The 21,496-nt window shown below is 53.3% G+C and overlaps 1 protein-coding gene across 2 annotated transcripts in view; it reads right to left on the bottom strand.

The window, feature by feature from the left end:
- BRAT1 (BRCA1 associated ATM activator 1) overlaps positions 1 to 14,815 on the bottom strand; it is a 29,631-nt gene extending 14,816 nt beyond the window's left edge. For both annotated transcript variants that reach the window (XM_076069884.1, XM_076069885.1), the window contains exons 1-10: positions 14,427 to 14,815; positions 12,597 to 12,718; positions 10,957 to 11,175; positions 9,235 to 9,395; positions 8,522 to 8,669; positions 6,664 to 6,843; positions 5,239 to 5,551; positions 4,004 to 4,120; positions 2,795 to 3,029; positions 119 to 308 (exon numbers count right to left, since the gene is read on the bottom strand). In XM_076069884.1, coding sequence (XP_075925999.1) covers positions 119 to 308; positions 2,795 to 3,029; positions 4,004 to 4,120; positions 5,239 to 5,551; positions 6,664 to 6,843; positions 8,522 to 8,669; positions 9,235 to 9,395; positions 10,957 to 11,175; positions 12,597 to 12,606 — 1,573 coding nt within the window. In that variant the 5' untranslated portion in view covers positions 12,607 to 12,718; positions 14,427 to 14,815. The remainder of the gene's footprint in view (positions 1 to 118; positions 309 to 2,794; positions 3,030 to 4,003; positions 4,121 to 5,238; positions 5,552 to 6,663; positions 6,844 to 8,521; positions 8,670 to 9,234; positions 9,396 to 10,956; positions 11,176 to 12,596; positions 12,719 to 14,426) is intronic.
- Between the last annotated feature and the right edge of the window lie 6,681 nt (positions 14,816 to 21,496).

The following is a 21,496-nucleotide window of genomic DNA, read 5'->3' as shown; positions in this document are numbered from 1 at the left end:
GTTTGTTGTATGCGAGTATTGTTGTGTATACAAGTGTCGTATGCATCAGTGCCGTTGTGTATACCAGGGTTATCGCATAGACGAATTTCGTTGTGTATACAAGCATCGTGTTCATTACCTTCCGTTGGTGCGGCCAGGGCAGCCAAGCAGTCAAGCCCCACCCTCTGCACTCGCGAGCAGCCAATCAGAAACAGCGCCAGCCGCCCTCCTGTGGGGGATTGTGGGACGTCTAGGCCGAGGCTGAGGGCGACCACGCGGCACACCCCCTCGGTGGCCGCCGTGGCCTCCGCACGTCCGAGTGGCCGCTCCTGCACGGCGGAAGGGGAGGCGGCGAGGGGGTGCGTGGGGTCGAAAAACAACAGCGCAATTAGGCCAGGCTCATCAAGGTCCCCTTCCCTTTCATCAGGACCTCAATATCGTCCCACGTCATCACTTGAAGTCACGCCAAGCCCTTTTGGACCCATGCGCTTAACCTTAAAACAATGCGAATTCAACCCCGATTAATCTTGGGAGAGCTAAATGGAGTTCATAAGCGCTCGCAAACAAGCGTCCTGCGAAAGACCCAATGCAGAAGATCCCTGGTTTTGATCTTCCGTGAAGCTCGTGGTCCAACCTTAATCGCATCCACTGCACAAACCGTGGCAGACGCGGGTGCCTGATGCACAAATGGAAAATTTTAAACTCTCCAGCAGTGTGCCACTGTGGTCATCCAGAACAGACTCTACATGAACCCAAACGTGAATCAGGAAGTATATTTTAATGTAAAATGTTTTCTAAGGCACGCCGAGCGTTATAGCTGGTCAAAGATAGCTCAACGAAGTGACTTATGTGGAAATGTATAGCAGTCACATAATCTAAGCGCTTGCTTCTAAACGTGAAGGGAAAAACCGGACGACCTGGGAGAACATGCAAACTCCAAATATACAGCAAGCGTCAGGGTCGGGACTGAACCCACGACCTCCTGTATACCAGACGAGGTAGTTAACATCTCACCACAGTGGCGCCCCAAATGTATGCATGTACAGTATTGTACGCTACAGTACGAATAATCGTTCGGTTGAACCTCACCACCTCGCTGTATGATGGGGAACACGTGAACTGGGACCTGCGACGGGCATCAAGGGCGCAATCGGCGAACTGTATCTCAAAAAAATTGGCGCGAATGGTCAAATCCGCGATGGGCAAGGTTTTGGTGTGCCTCTTCTCCAACTGGAACATCCAAGCAGAGCCGGCACGGGGCCCACCTGGTACAGGTGGTTTCCCACTGGCTGTTTGCCGAGCCGTGATACACGCTGGCCTCACAAGACCACTGCATCTGGCTTGGAGCCAAGCAAGGCCATGGGGCAGGAGTTATCGTTTTTGTCAAATGCATCATCTGCATGCTACCCGACTCGTTCATTTCATGTGCAGTGGAAAAACAACAAGATGCCTTCCAAGCCACACCGGAGCTGGATTGGCTACGACTCGGTAGCTCCACCCACTACTAAGGTAGCCCCTCCCACTAATCTGGTAGATCCACCCGCTGCTCAGGTAGCCCCACCCACTATTCAGAAGCTCCGTCCTTTGTCCAGATCATCAGCAGCGATCGGAACATTTTCGACCGCAGTGTGACACCAGAAGAGAGAGACTTTTTTAATCCACGAGGACTGTCCGGGCTCAAACCGGAGACGTTTGGGTAGGATTTACGGAAACACGGGTCCTTTAATTTCTGAGCCTCCTGCACCGAGAGCAATGTCGCAGGTACATACAAATAAATCATAAATATAGACTAAAGACGCGTCCCCACTTCGCAAGATTTTTTGTTGAGCCTCCGTTCGCTGCACCCGCGCCAGCCCGCGCGTTTTATGTTCGCGTGTTTTAATGTGACTCATGCATACATGCATGCCACGTGTTTGTAAGTGGCTGTTCCCCATCGCTCTTTCAATTATGCATCACCGCACCGACTGCCACGACCGCGGCATCTTTTGTTCCGCGACGTGCGACGCGCGAAACAGAACCACCCAGAGAACAGCGTGTGACACGCGCGCAATTACACCATGATCAAATAATTAATAAATAAGCAGGCAAAGAATGCGTTTCGTGGCCAAAGAAACGACAGGCGAATTAACATTTTACATCGGTGAAGCCGGTGGGAATTACGCTGCTAGACGGGGAGAAAAATTCAAGGTGAGCGACATCATCATCATCGTCGTCGTCGTTTTGACCGTAAACACAAGTTGGACTTGCGCAGAACAAGTCATTGGTTAGAAGCGTTGATGTCCAGTGGGGTCAAGAGTAACGGCAGAGGGGCAGATGAAACAATGGCGAGGAAGGCCCATTCATTTCAACATCATCAGCTGCAATGATTCCACTGCTGGATGAAGACTGCCTCCACAAGCCGAGGCCTGACACGTGACACAGCGATTCACCTAGCACCTGCACACACGAGTCAGTCTCGCCGGTGCATCTCCCCCGGCGGACGTCCAGACACGTAGATTGGGATGGAGTCGTAACGCCGACTGCGTTGGGTGCAGGCGTTCCCGCGAGGGCAGCACTGTTGCATGGTGCGCAGTAGGGGGCAGTGCAGTAAAACTCCTCTGCAGAACCCATCCTTCGATGCCCCTATGCCAAGGATCTTACGGCAAGAACTTTCCCCAACCCGCGGCACGACAAAGAAGCACGGCCAAGACAACACGGCACGCCTGATGTGGTGTGGCGGTGGTGCGGGCGGGCGGCACGTGGCCTTGCAGTAGCCACGCGTCAGAGATGTGAACTGGATGCGGTGCGCTGCGTGATGAAAGTGAAAGTAAAAAACCTCTCCGGCCAGCTGACTGAGGAGGTGCGTCGCGTGGCACAGCAGCCCCACGGCGCCGGCCCGCGTGCCCATGTGCCGCAGCGCCCAGGTGGCCACGCCGACGGCGCCGGCGGAGGGGGGGGCAGAGGGGGGAGCGGTGGCCCCCTCGGTCGCCGTCGAGCCGGCCTCCGCAGCGGCGGCGAGCAGAGGCAGCAGCACCGTGTGAACGTGCGCCGCGGCTGCGTCCCGCTCCGAGCTGCACGGGGAGGGGGCGAGGCACCGGTGGGCGCGGGGGGCGGGGGGAGCAAGGGGGCACCACGTGGTCAAAGAAATCATCAATCGCATCGCATTCAATTTTCTGATGAATTCAACTCCACACGAGTTCACTGTGCGTAGATAATTTGAAAACAAGTCTCTCGTTGGTCTTTGACAATGTCTTTCAGAGCAACAATGCAGGCAGAAACGTGTCAAGAACGTGATGCAAAAAAAAACATCGGCAGTTCCCGAAACATTGCACTGTGGCCGTCTTTCCTTAAGTCGTCATCAAAATAAATGAGCAGAAAGTTGACCGGCTTTACCAGCAAGTGAGACGGACATAGATAACTGTGGACCGGTTTTGTCCGTGATAGGTCTCATCAGTAACAGTATAATCACCAACGCTGACAATATATTTGTAAGTCTGATGAAGTGTACACGGAGATGGTGCAGAACAGGAATGATGGCCTAGGACAGAAAGACGAGGATGATGATGATGATGCATCTGATGACAATCATTATCAGGGCTTAAATTCTCACAGAACATCGATTTAACTCACTCTCGTATGCCAGAGTGTTTGAGATGTTGCGTGGACCAGAGGTCGCTTGAAGGGATCTCATTGGGGGGTAGCTCTGTGATATCCACTTCTGCGGGCCAACACGAAGAGTTGCGCTGTTGCCTGCGAGAGTTCCGAATGGATTCTCCTTCTCATGCCATGAGACAGAGACATCACCTCTGAATGCCGAGCGGGTCTTTCAGGGTGGTGGGGGACACGGTGTTATTCAACTATACTTCACGGTGATTAGTGGCGAGGTTGATGAAGGCGGGTTAGCGTATGCTGGAAACAAAACGCCGACGGCGGCTATGTATTGGGCGCTAAACAACACTGAAAAGTTGACGTCGCTTCTCGTCGTCGTTGACGGTGCCGCGGGCGGTCTGGGTGTGGTGCGGTGTGCCGCTAGAGGCCCACGTACCCAGGCAGCCGCGACAGAGCGGCGGCGAGCGACAACCCATGCCCCGCGTGCCGCGATTCCAGCAGCGCCTGCAGCAGCGCCGGTAGGTGAAGGAAGCCTGGGGGAGACTCGCGGCTCCTGGAAGGTGGCGGGGAATATGCGGGAGGCAGAGGGGCGAATGGGAACAGGGTTTACACTGTGAACTTGCGTCAGGACCCCGACGATCCTACGGGGCCCACAGCGTTCACTTCTGAACGTGAAGATGTATCGCGCTCCGGCGTGTTTTCGGACCGGGTGCTGTCCGCCATGTCAGCGGAACACGAGCTCGGAGACCTGAACTTGGGATCCGGATCGCAAGGCTCCCGAGTATTCGCCGCTTCACCACGGAACATGCCGAACACCACGCGGTAAAACCCGAACACCCAGGCAAGTTAGCGCTGTGCGGGAGCCAGCAACAGGTTTGCAATGATTCATTCCTCCCTGAGCGTTCACAGCTGGCTTAGCACGATTCTGGGTCACTCAGGAATTGCCCGTCTCGGTCCTTCCGCCGTCTGTCCTGTTGGCGCCATCTCACCCCGTCCCATCTGTTCCGTCTCTCGTCAATTCTGTCTCGCTTGTGTTGCCAGCTATGATCTGTCCCATTAGCGCCATCGGTACGAACATATATGTCCATATATCATCATCATCATCGTTATCATCATCATCATCATCCCGTCAGCCGTGATCAATCCACTGCTGGATGAGGGCTGTCGCCACCTCGCCATCCGGCCATGTAACGATCCCCGCCTGTTAGCGTCTGCACATGGACTCATTGCAGCACGTCGTGTAAGTATGACGTACGGCTTGAGGAAGTAATCGATGACGTATTTAATGTGCATATTGGGAATGTAATACAGCGCTTGGAGAAAAAAACCCCGCGCTTGTGGTGTTTTGGCGGTGGTGGTGATGGTGTGTTAGTGGTGGTGGCGATTTAGCGGTAGTGAGGGTGTGTTAGTGGCGGTGTTTTGGCAAGGGTGGTGGTGCCAGTGTTTTAGCGGTGGTGGTGATGGTGTGTTAGTGGCAGTGGTGTTTTGGCAAGAATGGTGGTGCCGGTGTTAAAGCGGTGATGGTTTTTTGGGCGTGATGGTAGTGGTGTTTTAGCGGGGGTGGTGCTGGAGTTTCGGCGGCACTGATAGCGGTGTTTTGACAATAGTGGTGGTGTTGTAGCAGCGGTGATGGTGTTTTGGCGATGGCGGCCGTCGGCCGTCGCTCCGCACCGCAGCAGCAGCGCCAAGTGAAGGTCCAGCAGCGCCTGCACCGTGCGCGTCTCGCGCTCGCCCACACGTCCGCCCTCCCAGCAGGCCCGCACGTCCGGCCACAACGCCGCCATGGCCTCCCAGCGGCCGCCGTCCTCCCCCGCGCGATCCGATCGGCCGTTCTCCGCCTCAGCGTCCGTCGCGAGGCCCGCGGCGGCGGCCACGCTGCCGCCGCTCGCCCCCCACGCCGCCAGGAGACGCAGGGCCCGGCGAACGCCGTCTTCGCCGCCGTCGTCGCCGCGGAGAGACGAACGGACGGAACGGTCGACGAGGTCTGCGAAGGGGGAATGACACGAGCGCGACGGCGGCAATGAACGCGGCGACGAAAGAAGCCATTGCACAGCAACCACAGCCGCAAATACCGTTAGGCGGTCACGGCAAGCGCAGCCCCAACACCCACAGCAATGACTGCAAATACGTTCTGTTGCAATCGCGTTATGCGACCACATCACGGACGCAGACGCATCGTACAGAGACCACGGCGACAAACGAGTTCTCTCCAGCGACGAACGTTAATGCGGCAAACCACATTCGACATAACAAATGCATTCGGCACAATAACAACAAACCCATTGAACACAAAACCGCAACACAGCAACCACACATTGACCGCCGGCACGTCTTAACAGTGCACAGGGGGGGCCGTAATCCGGCAGTGGAATCTCGCCGCAAAACTTTAATGCCGGCGGCGGCTTCTCCTGCTCCCTCCTGCCGCTCGTGCTCCACATTCCGACTCTGAGCCAAAGGCTGCTTGGAGTTCAGATTGCCTCTTGCGCTAATTGGCCGTAATTGGCGAGCGGTGAGAGGAGGTGGGGGGGGGGTGGGGGGGGGGGGTGGGGGGCCCGGAGGGCTCGCTCGATATCCAGGAGGCTCCACCGCCGCCGCCCCTCCGCGTCGCCGTGCCGTGAATTACAAACGTCGCCGGAGGCGGTGGCGACGACGGTGGTGGCGCCCACGGCACGAGCTGCCAAGTCGGTTTCGGCACCGGGCGGCGCTCGCGGCCCTCCGCGGCGGCCGCGAGCCCCGCCCGGCGCCTCGCCCTGGTGTCGCATCGATCAGCCGGGTCTGGATAGGAAGTGGCATGGAGTGGGGGGGGGGGGGACTACAACCTTTGCCATGTGCCCACCCCCGCCGCACTCCTCGCCCTACCACCACCGGATTTACGAGCGAGGTCGCCGAGGGCTGGCACGAGAACGCCGCGCGGTGAAACACGGCGGCCAATTTGCAGTCTTCGACACTTCGCGTGGCCTCAAAGTGCACCTCGCCTGCCACAGGTGCCACGGTGACGTCGCCGCCGCCAGGTGACATCACCGCCACTAGGTGGCGAACGGCGGCGCCTGCTCTTGTTGTTGTGCGCATCGCGCAGGAGGGGAGCGGTGATCATACCCAGCACGGGGTTGTGATGTGGGGTGCCGGCGGGGGACGAGGGAGGCGGCGAGGGGGGGGGCGCGGCCGCGGGGCCCAGGCGCTCGCCCCACACGAGTAGCCGCGCCAGCAGCTGATTGGCCGCGTTGGCCACAAACATGCTGGGGTCCTTCCAGAGAGAGAGGACAACCTCGACGTTGCCTACAACAAGAAATAAACAACAACAACAAAAACACAACGGGCAGCTTAGCAACATCCCCACGGACAAACCCAACTTGGTCAACATTTTACAGGCGGCACAGGCCACATGACCCCCAAATGTCATTCATGGGTGCCGTTGGCTACCCCAACAGCGACCCCCTTGGCTACTCCACACAGGCCCCCATGGCTGTCGATCTATGTCAGGAGGCCGGGTGGGTCAGAGGTCAAAGACGTGGAGGCGGCGCCGCGGAAAGATCCTGGGTTCTAATCCGGGTTTGAGCCGCCAAGCCACAGCAACAGCAGTTCCACCGGTGTCTCAAGTGCAGTAGTGAGTTGGTGATGCCAGCCCAGTCACCAATGACTGCACAAATAAAAACCGCGTTACATTTGCATCTGCGTTTTAAATGTGTTTTTTTTTTCCCTATCTACCACGTGGACCAGAGGCTGACCCCACGTGAGTGGGAATAATACCAGGGAGAAGATGATTATTAGTGGAAAGTGCAGCCCCCTCTACTGTGTGTGCGGGCCAGAGGTCACTTGAAGGGACCTCGGAGGGAGCTCTGTGATATCCGCTTCTGACACCAAGGGGTGGCTCTGCTCAGCGAGAGTTCCGAACGAACTCTTCATCTCTATGACGCGGCGGCGCCGACAACATAAGCGACGGTAAACTTTCGAAGCTTAAAACAAACAAACAAAAAACCCCGGCCATGTGGTCGCTGTTAGCCTGAAACTAACAGCGTCATTCGCTCGCCGAGCAGAACAGTTTGTCTCCTTTCCGAGAATTAACGGCAGGCCCAGCCAACACCGACGGTTGAAGGAACTTGTTGGTCGGAGTGCGCCCTCTGCTGCCTGGCGCGGCACGGTGCCCTCTCGCCACGATGCAGCACCACGCGCCGAGTATGTCGCAAATTAAAAAAAACGATCGATATTGGGACATCAAATCACTTTTAATTTTACGGCACACGAGAGTGGCGTGGTACTCGAGGGCAGTGGCTCGGCTTCCCCTGCTCACTCCGCATTTTTACGAGACGAGTCTGCCTCCGCCCCCCCCCCCGTCGAACGCCACCCCTCACCCCCACCGCTGCCACCCCCGCCGCCTTCCCCGCGCGTCGATCCGCGGCTCCGCCGTAACGAGGCGACGATCGGAGGCTGCAGCCGTGACGAGGCGGCGCGTGCGCTCACGGCAGCGTCCGCCCGCATTGCGTGATGCTCGACGCAGGCCGCTCCAGCGCTCCCGATCATCGTGGAGGAGTTTGTGTCGCCCATGGCAGAGGAAGGGGAGAAGGGAGGATGGGGGAGGGGGTTGGGGGGAAGGAGGACACTGGAGTGGTACCCAGAGGTGGGCGACCCAGGGAAAGACTTAAAAGATAAATAGTGCTCGTGAGACGGTGAAGAGCGGTGCTTGAAGGATGTGTTGACTGTGTAGCAAGCCAGATAGACGGGGCGGATGACTGTCTCATGGCCGTGGTGTGGCTGTTCCATGGCTGAGGATGGGCTAGCCATGGTGTGACTGCGCGCAGTGCGGATGTATGTGTCCGCGCATTTCCGTGGTGTGGCAGGCCGCGAAGTGGCCGGGCGTGGCGTGACCAACAATGGTGGCCGGTAGTCGTGCGGCCGAAAGTGGTGCGACTAAGTGTGGGGTGGCCGGGCACGGTGGTTGCGTCACGGCGCGGCTCACCGGGCTGGCACAACCACCGGAACGCGGGCTCGTGCCGCAGCGCCGAGCCGAGCCCAACGAGCCAGCCGCAGCGCACCGCCGCCTCGCGCCACTGGGCGCTCTCCGCGCCGGGCAGTGCGCCAAACAGCCCGTCCACCAGCCCCAGAGCCTGCCGAGCAACACGCATTCAGCTATTCGGTCATTCAGACATTCATGTACACGCAAGTACAGCCCCCCTTTTGTTAATCAATTGCTGGATAATAATAATAATGTCAGCCCATTACGTTCCGTGGCCGCACGGTGTCCGCTCACTCTCGTAGAGAGAGGGTGACTCAAGAGGCACGAGGAGGAACCACAGACGAGCAGGAGGAACTGGCGCCAACAATTATCCAAGCTCTGCTGTCCTCTATATACGAAAGGGTTATCGGCCGATTAACGATGATTTGCATTTGAACACGTAGGCTTTCGCAACCAATATCATCCATAATACAGGTTTTTTTGGGTTAGATCGCGTAAAATGTCGTTAAACCCGCCAATACACGACACAGCCAACGAGTAAGGGTTGTCACGTAAACAAAACATGCCAATTCGTAACGAGTACAGCACACAGGTGTGTTGGAGAGCCAAGATTATTAATGTTTTGGCTTGGCTCTCCAACAACATCATCATCATTATCTAGTGATCCATTCGCGTGGTTGGATTGTGCGCAGCGCCAATTCTCCGCCGGGAGTTACCTGCAGGCGCTGGAAGCCGACGTCGGTTGCGCCCAGCAGCCCGGCGAGACGCAGGGCGAGGGAGAGGACGCAGGGAGCGACGTCCATCCGTGCGGCGTTCACGCGGCCCAGGAACTCCAGCACACACGGACGTACGCGCCGCAGAACCTCCCCGCCGGTGTCTGTTCCCCGTAAAACGAGCGGCGGAAAAAAAAGGGGTGTTTCACTGGCGCCTTGACACAGGGGGGCAAGCAGGCAAGACTCCACCGGCGCCACAAGGCAGGCGAGACACGGGCACCATCAAGCCGCTACACGCGCGTGAGCGAGCGTGTATATCTCACGGTGGGAGAGGCGGTGGTGGCGCAGTGGTTAGTGCTCCACCGCCGGGCAACCCGCGTTCGATTCCCGCTCAAGGCCAACATCTGCAATGAATATCTGAACCGGTTCTGGAGCTACGCCTAGGTTGACCTAGTGCGGTGTGTAAACGTCAGCCGTGTAGCCGTATCACCCTATTGTGTGATGCGCTGGCCTCAATAGGTGCTTGCTTTACAGAACTTGCCCCAAAAGTCTGTTAAAGGCTACACAAGGGATATTTGTCTTTGTATCTCAGTCATACACAGCACCATGGCAGCGATGTGGCCGAGCAGCATCACGGATTTGCCGCCTATTGCAGAGGTTATGCGGTCCAAGCCCCTGGATGCCCGAGTTAATTCTGCGGGTGTATTAAACTTAAATCCTCCGCTTCACAGTCGACGTTCAAGATTCCGGATGCCATGCGTGTTGGAACCACGGTCCAAACTTCAGAAATGACTTGAAAATTACTTAATCGGAATAAGCAAATACAACATCGCTCCCCTACTGGCAGGTCTAGTCCCCACTTACTGGCCGGTGTACTGAGACCAGCTGCCATTATGGGGTTACACGAGGCCAGCGGTGGCCAAATGGTGTCTTTCCGAGCCGCATGCGGCTCTTTAATCAACCGTATGCGGCGCTATCGAAAAGGGTATAACGTAGAATGTACTATCACAGTTGTAAAGAATAGTGAATATCTCCTGTGCTGTGGCGAAAACTGTCAATATATGCACACTTATATATACACTTGGTTCTTTGCCGAACTCACGGGTACTTTTTGGCTCTTGGTCTGTTACGGGTTTTTCCACCCCTGCCCTAGGCTAAAAGAAACTGCGTGAAGACGTTTTGCTCTGTTATGTGCGCAATGTAAATTATCGTAGTATTATTTACATTACTTTATATGAATCTCACAAACGGTTAAGCTGGCACTGTCTCTAGATTACACATTCCCGATGCTGAAGAATTAAATGCAAATCGCTCGATTGGCAAATCTAATACCCGCGCAGGATTTAGTTGATTTTTGAGCCAGACCGTCGCGTGAATAAAATGCCAATCGATGTGTGGCATACACCCTTACACCACCTGATAAAGCCAAGTAAATAAAGTTGTCACGTGAACAAACGTGCCATTTACTACTGCTGCAGGAGGAATCACGCGCATTTTTGGCTTTCGACACCGCAGCAACATCGCCCCCTACTGTGAAAACGTTGTCAGGATTCTTCTGAAAAGCAATGTTACAACGCAAAAGGTATTGATCAAATTCCTAAATTCTGCTGAGTGTAACACATAGCTAGCTACAGTGCTCCCTACCGCGTAAGACTGATCAGGGCACTCAAAAAAAATTCCTGAGGCTTTCCACGGTAAACAAGAGCAATAATGAAATCATCGCACCTGGACGAGAAATCTCTCGGCCCAGCCAGTCCAGCAGCTTCTCCAGGCACGTGTCATCCGTGACATCCCGCCCGGGCTCAGTCAGCAGCTGCAGCACGGGCGGCAGCAGAGCCAGCCCCTCCACGCTCGGCTGCCCGGCCACCTCACCTGGGCCCTCACCTGGGCCCTCACGTGGGCCCTCACGTGGGCCCTCACGTGGGCCCTCACCTGGGCCCTCACCTGGTAACATATTATCCTTGAGACTTCTGAACAGTTTCTCACAATGTTGAGAGTCTCAATCAATCCATGCAATGTATTGGCATGTTGCGTGTTGCTATTTAACCGAATGTAAATAATCACACACTCGGCCCTATTTACTGCAGTGCACCGGCAGCTGCTACTGATGGTTCAGGTTTCATGATGTAAGCGTCTGATCCAAGAGTTTTGTCTTCACTCACAGCCTTATATCATTTACTATGGAGAGGTGTTCACGAAGTGGGGTATTATAGTAGTCTATTGCTGATACACAAACTCATGCAGACTTGCCCTTGCCTGCACGAGTTAAAATGTTTCTGTGCCTCGGATTATTCGGATTCCCTCTCAGTTTCTTCGGGTTTCCCAAAGCTTTTCAGTAGGGTTCTCATTGATTTGAACCTCTTGGAGTCAATATGTATGCTGGTGTCTCACCTAGTCCCTCAACTGGCTCTCACCTGGTGTTTCACCTGGTCTTTCATCAAGTGGTCTCACCTGGTATATCAGCGGTCTCACCTGATGTCTGACCTACCCCCTCACATGCTCTATCACCTGCTCCCTCACCTGCTCTCTCACCTGCTCCCTCACCTGCTCCCTCACATGACCCCTCACCTGCTCCCTCAACTGCTCCCTCACCTGCTCCCTCACCTGCTCCCTCACCTGCTCCCTCACCTGCTCCCTCACATGCTCCCTCAACTGCTCCCTCAACTGCTCCCTCACCTGCTCCCTCACCTGCTCCCTCACCTGCTCCCTCACATGCTCCCTCACCTGCTCTCTCACCTGCTCCCTCAACTGCTCCCTCACCTGCTCCCTCACCTGCTCCCTCACATGCTCCCTCAACTGCTCCCTCAACTGCTCCCTCACCTGCTCCCTCACATGCTCCCTCACCTGCACCCTCACCTGCTCCCTCACCTGCTCTCTCACCTGCTCCCTCACATGGTCCCTCACATGCTCCATCACCTGGTGCTTCGACTGCATCGTGAGGTAATGATTCACCTCCACGAAGTGATTTCCTGCTCAAATGAGCATTGAGGCATTGGTGCTAAGCTATTGTTTACAGCCCTGCACCACTGGTGGAAATTCCACGTTTCTATGCTGGGGGTGAGTCTATACACAGGACAACCACTCTATTAGCTTCCGACCAAAGTAATACCTTATTTTATCGACCCTGGAGGCATGGATTATGGGTTGAATAAATATCCGGGAACCAGGATTTGAACTGGCAACGGTCCCATTTTATTTTTTTGTCACGAGACTAACTTCTCGAACATCTTTCTTACAGCAATGCCACGTGCTACGAAGAAGGGCCATTTCCCGAAACGTCGCCTGTTGTGTTTAGTGGCAAACAAGCGTCGAGTGTTCATCTCTCCCCAGCAAGAGGAGTGTGAACCCGGCCATCAAAGCCTCACCGCTCCTCATGGCGACAAGGACGAGAGGTCGGTCGCTCGCTCCTTCCACCACAGCTGCAGCTTGTCAATGTCCTGAGCCCCACGTGTCCAGAGTGACCAGCCTGGCCCTTCACTGCCTGTCACTGAGAAATGGGGGGGGGGGGGTACAGGGAGATGGGGGGGTGAGAGATGAGTGGGGGGTACGGGGTGATGTGGGGGGGGTAGAGGGTGATGGCAGGGGGGTGAGAGATGAGTGGGGGGTACGGAGTGAGAGATGGGAGGCACGGTGTGTGTGTGTATACTATGGAGCAGTCCATAAATGACGTCACGCGATTTTGGACGATTTTTGACCCCCCCCCCCCTCGTCACACGGCGTCACAAAAAGTCAGACCCCCCTCAAATATGACGTCACAAAGCTCTGCCCCCCCCCAAAACCATATTTCCATTTTGAAAATAAAACATTCTTCAAATCGCTTTAAACTATTGTCATTGTAGTGCGTATTTAATGTGGCGCTGCACTCTGATGTTGTAGGAGAAAACGTGTTGTCTATATTTATTTTAAGTTGTGCATTTTGATGTGACGTCACATTTCTCAACACCCCCCCCCTTGTCACACATGTCTGACCCCCCCCCCCCCCACCAGGTGCATGACGTCATTTATGGACGTGACTTTATCGAAAAAAACAAGAATATAATATAACCCCCCTTTTTATATTCAATTTTCTTGCTGTGGTTTTCACACCTGATGATGATGATTGCTTGTGTTGCAGTCGAAACGTCGTTATAATTTTATTGTTTTATATATTTTTTATTATTGTATTGTTTCCCTTCTACGTGGTGACTTTACCAAAAGAACCAAGAATATGAATCCCTGCAGTCACGAAAGCTTTAAATCAAAATTTAACCCCCCCTTTTGCCCAATGCCACTGTTGCAATGCAGCAGGCCTCTCCCACACCGCGTCCACCATCGGGGTGCTGTTGGGGGGGTGGTGTTGGTTGGGGGGGGGGGGGCACGCTTGACCATACTTCACCATCGGGGTGGTGTTGGGGGGGTGGTGTTGGTTGGGGGGGGGGAGCACGCTTGACCATACTTCACCATCGGGGTGGTGTTGGGGGGGTGGTGTTGGTTGGGGGGGGGGCACGCTTGACCATACTTCACCATCGGGGTGGTGTTGGGGGGGTGGTGTTGGTTGGGGGGGCACGCTTGACCATACTTCACCATCGGGGTGGTGTTGGGGGGGTGGTGTTGGTTGGGGGGGGCACGCTTGACCATACTTCACCATCGGGGTGGTGTTGGAGGGGTGGTGTTGGTTGGGGGGGGCACGCTTGACCATACTTCACCATCGGGGTGGTGTTGGGGGGGGTGGTGTTGGTTGGGGGGGACGCTTGACCATACTTCACCATCGGGGTGGTGTTAGGGGGGTGGTGTTGGTGGGGGCACGCTTGACCATACTTCACCATCGGGGTGGTGTTGGGGGGGTGGTGTTGGTTGGGGGGGCACACTTGACCATACTTCACCATCGGGGTGGTGTTGGGGGGGTGGTGTTGGTTGGGGGGGGGCACGCTTGACCATACTTCACCAACCCTCGCCTCGCTTAGCGGCTTACGCGACGGGAGCTGGCGGCGGTGCGAGGGACCCCCGCCCGGTTGGGCCGTCACCTCGAACAACAAAAAATCGAACACAATTTGCTCGCCCGCCGCCAAGCATGAATCAAGAATCGTTACTTAATGGTGGAGGAAACCCGATAAGCCGTAAAGCTCTTTACTCCCACCCCCGCCCCCGCCACAGACGTCAAACACACACACACAAGCCATCTCTGCCACGGACAGCCTAGAGATTGTGATTCTTACCCCCTCCCCGCCGCCGCCGCCAAGGCTCAGCACCCCCGCGGGGTTTGCGACGCAGGCGCCCTCGCCGTGAGTTTGGGGAAGAATCGACGGGGCTGCGCCTGGGGAGGGCTGCTGCTGCTGGTAGTGGTGGTGGTGGTAGGGGGGCGCCGCGTCTCCTCTAGGCCGCGGCGGCTTCGTCTTCTCCCTCAGAAAGGTCCATTGGCGGGAATTAATTTGAAGGGGGAGGGAGAAAAAAAACCCCGCGTGCAGTCGCTGCTCGCCCCCCTCACGCCCCCCTCACGCCTCTCTCCCTCGTGAGGTTTTTTTTTTTCAAACTGCGCCACGCTGGGGGCCAGAGGGAGCCCCGGGGCGACGGTCGTCGTCACATCCCGCGTGACGTCATTTCCGTAAGAGCGATGGCGTCATGAGGGGGCGGGGCGAGCGCTGTAACAACAACAAAAATCTCTTCTAGATTTAAAGCTTTCGTGACTGCTAGGATCCATACTCTTTGGTTCTATTGGGTAAAGTCACGTAGGTCACGACGTTTCGGCCACAACACAAGCGGCCTTCATCAGGTGAAGGGACGAGACTGTCTGGTAGGACAGCGCTGGAGTGAAAGAAGCCACGCTTAGATCACGACCTTTAAGCTGTGTGAGAAGAAAAAGACCAAGCGCCTTGACAAAGGAATTAGCATATAATTTAGCATTGAAATAGCTAAGTTAAAGTATACACATCCGCAGAGGTACCCCTTGACAAAGGAATTAGCATCGAATTTAGCATAGAAATAGCTGAGTGATTAGCTTGTAACTGGTCACAGAAATAACTGTGTTAAAGTTAGAGCATATACATTCACCGAGGCACCTAGTACAAATCAAATAGGAGAATTTAGCGAAACACAACCACGCTCAGACATCGGACCTGTGTGCGAGCAAACAAGGTGTTCTGACAAAGAAATTAGCATAAAAATTAGCATTTGATTGGCGGATTTTAGGAAAGAGGTGGTGTACGTGCCGGTGGACTTGCAGTTTGGCGCGGGGGGGGGGGGGAGTTTACCTATTGATGGTGTGAAAAGGGAATTTTTAAGAGCTGCGAAAGTTTGGGGTACCACTACTTGAAAAATATACTGTACCATTGAAATTAGTTTAATGTTTAGTTCCATTTAGAACATCTTTCCAATGGTTGCTTAATTTGAAACCATCCTCTCGGTTTAAATTGTGTCTGTGTTTGTAGATCTGAATTGCTTCATGAACAAATCTCTGATAAAAGCCCGTGGGTTTGCAAAGAACCTTGGTATCGGAGAAAATTATATCGTGATCGCCCACAGCGTTGTAACAGTGATCAGCCACGGCAGAAGAATTCGTTTTGCCGTGTTTCAAATCTTATTTTAAAAAAAATCTCCCTCTCGACGCGCGAGGACCTCCCCGACTTACGAACACTCTTTCCGAGATACGAACACAGCACGGTGTAGCGTGTGGTCCGGTTTGCAGCTCTTCGGACACGAGAGTCCGTCAAGTTCAACCGCCGCGTCAATATATGGCGGTGGTGGCATTTGCGTCTGTAGAACGTGAAGAACCAGTGGCACCTACATCTGCAGAGCGTGAAGAACCAGTGGCATCTACATCTGCAGAACGTGAAGAAGCAGTGGCATCTACATCTGCAGAACGTGAAGAACCCGTGGCATCTACATCTGCAGAACGTGAAGAACCAGTGGCATCTACATCTACATCTGCAGAATGTGAAGAAGCAGTGGCATCTACATCTACAGAACGTGAAGAACCAGTGGCATCTACATCTGCAGAACGTGAACAACCAGTGGCATTTACATCTGCAGAGCGTGAAGAACCAGTGGCAGCTACATCTGCAGAACGTGAAGAAACAGTGGCACCTACATCTGCAGAATGTTAAGAACGAGTGGCATCTACATCTGCAGAATGTGAAGAACCAGTGGCATTTACATCTGCAGAACGTGAAGAAGCAGTGGCATCTACATCTGCAGAACGTGAAGAACCAGTGGCATCTACATCTGCAGAACGTGAAGAAGCAGTGGCACCTATATCTGCAGAACGTGAAGAACCAGTGGCATCTACATCTGCAGAACGTGAAGAACCAGTGGCACCTACATCTGCAGAGCGTGAAGAACCAGTGGCATCTACATCTGCAGAGCGTGAAGAACCAGTGGCATCTACACCTGCAAAATGTGAATAACCAGTGGCATTTACATCTGCATGTGAAGAACCAGTGGCATCTACACCTGCAGAACGTGAAGAACCAGTGGCATCTACATCTGTAGAACGTGAAGAACCAGTGGCATCTACACCTGCAAAATGTGAAGAACCAGTGGCATCTACGCCTGCAGAATGTGAAGAACCAGTGGCATTTACATCTGCATGTGAAGAACGAGTGGCATCTACATCTGCAAAACGTGACGAAGCAGTGGCATCTACATCTGCAGAACGTGAAGAACCAGTGGCATCTACATCTAAAGAACGTGAAGAACCAGTGGCATCTACATCTGCAGAACGTGAAGAAGCAGTGGCATCTACATCTGCAAAACGTGAAGAACCAGTGGCATCTACATCTGCAGAACGTGAAGAACCAGTGGCATCTACATCTACAGAACGTGAAGAACCAGTGGCATCTACATCTGCAGAACGTGAAGAAGCAGTGGCATCTACATCTACAAAATGTGAAGAGCCAGTGGCATCTACATCTGCAGAACGTGAAGAAGCAGTGGCATCTACATCTGCAGAACGTGAAGAAGCAGTGGCATCTACATCTGCAGAACGTGAAGAACCAGTGGCATCTACATCTGCAGAACGTGAAGAACCAGTGGCACCTACATCTGCAGAACGTGAAGAACCAGTGGCATCTACATCTGCAGAACGTGAAGAACCAGTGGCATATACATCTGCAGCCACAGACTTGTGGAGAAATCCTCCTGCTTCGGTCTTAAAATAGTCGGGGGATGAATGTGATGTCGTCACTTGTGAGACAATCGGGTGCGACGGTCAAAGAGGGTTGGGGTTATACATCACAATGGATTCTCATTACTGGTTGGGTTAGTCAAAGGATAATCAGGATACATGATGCATGCACTATTATGCATGCACAACCATGCATGTACATCCTGCCGTTTTTGGGTGCAAGAAATCGCAAATAGGTGTTATTGTCTGCCTATACCTTTAGCGATACTGCCACTATTTAGTCAACAAAGTACGTACTGTCCCGTGAACCGCCGTGTAGTCTGCGGTTCTTGTGAAGAAGAGCTTCATAGCTCATCGGATTCCTCCTGCAGCCTAAATAAAGATTCTGAAACTACTGTGGTGCCACTCTTACAGTACTGTAACTACAGTACAGTGTTATGTGATGCTGTTACCTTTGGCAGTGATGCACAAGCACAATCTTACAAAAACTTAGCAAGCAACGAGAGTTGGTATTCATGGCACTAATGTTGCGAGACTTCCCTTGGGTCGCTTCTGAAAATCATCTTAATAGCTCAGTGGGCTTTACCTGGTAAAATAAAAATAAACTCGTTATATTATGAGACCTCCTTTGCCAGAAACAAGATATAGGAATAGGTTTTACCCTTTTAACTGGCACAAAAACTGACACCTTTATTCAAGGCATCATGTTTGCAATAACCACAACACAAGCAGTCAAAATGCAAACAAAAAAGACAACTCTGATAATAATATGCACTGTCCTTGAATTTGATTGGTCCACACCCGAGACAGCTTTTCTTAGAGCCTAGTCTCCACTGGTGTTGGACCAGAAGACGCCAAAAGGCGCCTTTTGGCGTCTTCTGGTCCAACACCAGTGGAGACTAGGCTCTAAGAAAAGCTGTCTCGGGTGTGGACCAATCAAATTCAAGGACAGTGCATATTATTATCAAAGTTGCCTTTTTTGTTGGCATTTTGACTGCTTGTGTTGTGGTTATTGCAAACATGATGCCTTGAATAAAGGTGTCAGTTTTTGTGCCAGTTAAAAGGGTAAAACCTATTCCTATAAACTCGTTATATTTGTATATTTTTTTTGTTGGTCATTTGCTTTACCTTGACGATACTTTTGCCCTCGTGTCGTGTGTATTGTTTGTTGTTCTAACGTGCTGACCCGCCCCTACTGGACATCGGTGGAGAAGCGCTTTAGAGCTCATCGGATTCATCCAGTATGAATAAAGATTCTGATTCTGACCTCGTCTCTCACTCTGAGCCAACTCTCCCTCAACCACCTGCCCCTCGAGTCACTCTCTCTCTCCGTCTCCTCTTCTACCTCACCACTCCATCTCTCGATCCCCCATTCCTCTACGGCCGTATTCTTTGCTACTTTTCAGAGGTGGGTGGGGGGGGCACTTTTGCCGATAACTCATCAATCAGTGTGAGGGCCGCCACACATTTGACACCACTGGGGCTTGACAGGAGCACGATGATGATGGGGGTGTTTTCACTCGGTGTGTATTGTCAAGGGCCGCACTCAAGGCCACCAGGACCCGTCAAGTGGCCCGAGGGCCTAGGAATGAAGAACCCTGCTCGAGTCGATCCCGTACAGATGGAATCCGTTGTGCTCCACACTTTGGGTGTATCGCCCTCTTCTGTCGAGACAGAGTATAAGCTCCAAAATACAGATTATTATTTTTTTGGGGGGGGGGGGTTTGATGGCGTAAATATATAAATGTGTCGTTAAACCCGCCACTTTCCGACACAGAACAACTAATAAGGGTTGTCACGTAAAAAGAACGTGCCAATTCGTCACTAGTACAGCACACCGGTGTGTTGGAGAGCCAAGCCACAACATTTACAATCTGAGTACGACGTTTCGCCAGTATTGACAACTAGCTTCATCAGGCGACAGCCAGATTTGTGTGAGAAGTCCACCTGTTTCACAACATCTGTGCGGCGATTCACCAAGCCCTTTGCCTACGCGGCGCTGGATTTACACCGGGTCCACACCTGAGTTGCACGCAACGATGAATTGCACGCAACGGTGAATCGCTTCCATGCGCACACGTCTCCGAAGCCGGTTGCCAGCAATTGCGCAACCGATTTCTCACAGCAGAGGTCGCTTACTTGTGGACCGGGGCTTAAACGGGGTATTCCCTGTCAATGTTGTGCGTCTTCTTTTACCGTATTCTCCCGATTATAAGACGCTGCCAAAAAAAATAGTAAAAGCATGTGTCACCGTTGCCAGTCGAGTTAAGACGCATTCTAGTCACCACGTGCACATACGCACACCGAATTATACGACGCACCATCAAACTTTTGATTTATAAAATACATGGCGTGATGTAAAGTACGTCTTATTAAAATCCAGAGCATACAGTATATCAGGGATTATCAAATCGCTCGGCAGACGCAGATGGTTATGTAACTCTTTAGTTTAATGTAAGTGGGCCCACGCGTTTTAAAAGGCGAATATCATTGTCCCTCTTTTCCATGTCCTGTCTGGGTCACGCGTGTGTTTGTTCCTCGGTGCAATTACACGCGTCATTCGTGCGCATGTTTAAGCTTGTTCCACATTCATTATCAAACGCCACATGCACCCATCCGATCCATATACTGTATATTAATGTGTATCTATACATATATTGAGATGCGTCTAATTTTCCGCATATGTATAAATATAAGTTGAACATTTTACGTAGATTTCAGACTTATGAGATGTCAGATTACTCGGTGGGCGACACATGGGGCTGGCTGGCTGGTAGTCATGCAAACCCACCACCCCGTTATGTGCAATAATAAAGGGGCATTGCCCGAAACGTCGATGTTTTCTTTCAAGGCCACACTGTGTTATTGACGAATGTATTGGGTTTCTGGTGTGAGACAGCTGTTACACACTTACTCGCTCGCCCTGTCTGACAGATTGAACAAGTAGTTATACCCCCCTCTCCCGCCACTATATCTCTCCCTCCACATACAATTGTCTTTATTATAATTTGCGACAGCTGTGATATACCAAGACAAAATATCCCCCGTATAGGGTGTTACAGACTGTTGGGACAAGTGCTGTTTGGGAGCTCCTGTGAAGAGCGGATACACCCTCACTGTGATACAAAAGACCGTGATCCACCGTATAGCCTTAACAGACTGTTGGGGTAAGTGCTGTTTGCGAGCTCCTCTGAAGGCGGGCACGGCACACGAGGGGGTCGGAGGCCAGCACCACGCCCGGCCGCCTTTGTCTCCCTAGTGGAGAGGCTGAATCGACCCAGGGCAGGCCCCGAAATGGTTCAGATAATAATCGTTGGCCGTGAGCGGGATTCGAACTCGGGTGGTAGGGTTTGTAGCGCAGCGCGTTACCCACACGACACTACCGCTCCCCACTTACACGAGATGCTACACTCCCACATACACTCATATCCTGTCCTTTCAGCCCGTGTTCCGTTGGGCACATTTTCCAGATGACTCGGGATAAAGGGCACACGTGTTGGGACTTAGGGGAGTGACGCATACATCGCAAGTTTCGAGGATGTGGCGATGGATGCATCATCCGTTGGCCACATATAAGTAGGTCAGAGCAGCTTACATAATTGCCTCCCACAAGCCTGCAAGCCATTCTGTTAGTTTGGGGAGCCTCGTTTCGTTCAAGGGTCTTAACCACACTGAAGACAATTGCGTGAACAGGAACGCGGAATGGCGCGCGAGCCTCACGCGCGGAGGGGCGGGTTCACGTGGGTTAATGTGACCATACTTCCCCACGCTGGTCAGTGCGGGTTAGAGAAGACGGGGGGGGGGGGTAGCAAAGATGTTCGGAAGTGCAATGAACTTTGCCCCACTGGGGTCTGATGCCCACAACGTAGCCCCTCAGGGGCCCCATGACAAAACGCCACAGCTTTAATACTCACACATTTACCCCCCTGCGTATAACAAAAAAAAAATCGCTCCTCACCAACGGCTAAACAGATTCACCTGTCACACTAATATTGCCTGCCAATCACAACCGAACGACCAGCAATCAACTCTTAATTATTACAGACCGGTTCACCTGCTTGACTGTTGGGATGCGATGGAAAAATTATCCGCCCCCCCCCCTGACCAGCGCCCAGTCATCGCGACCGCGACGCTACGTCATTCCGCGTGAACCAATTTACTGCCCAT

This window comes from Petromyzon marinus, chromosome 26 (assembly GCF_048934315.1).
Source record: "Petromyzon marinus isolate PM22_M1 ecotype Great Lakes invasive population chromosome 26, UKy_Petmar_22M1.pri1.0, whole genome shotgun sequence".
Lineage (NCBI taxonomy): Eukaryota > Metazoa > Chordata > Hyperoartia > Petromyzontiformes > Petromyzontidae > Petromyzon > Petromyzon marinus.
This window is presented reverse-complemented; position numbering and strand designations above follow the sequence as displayed.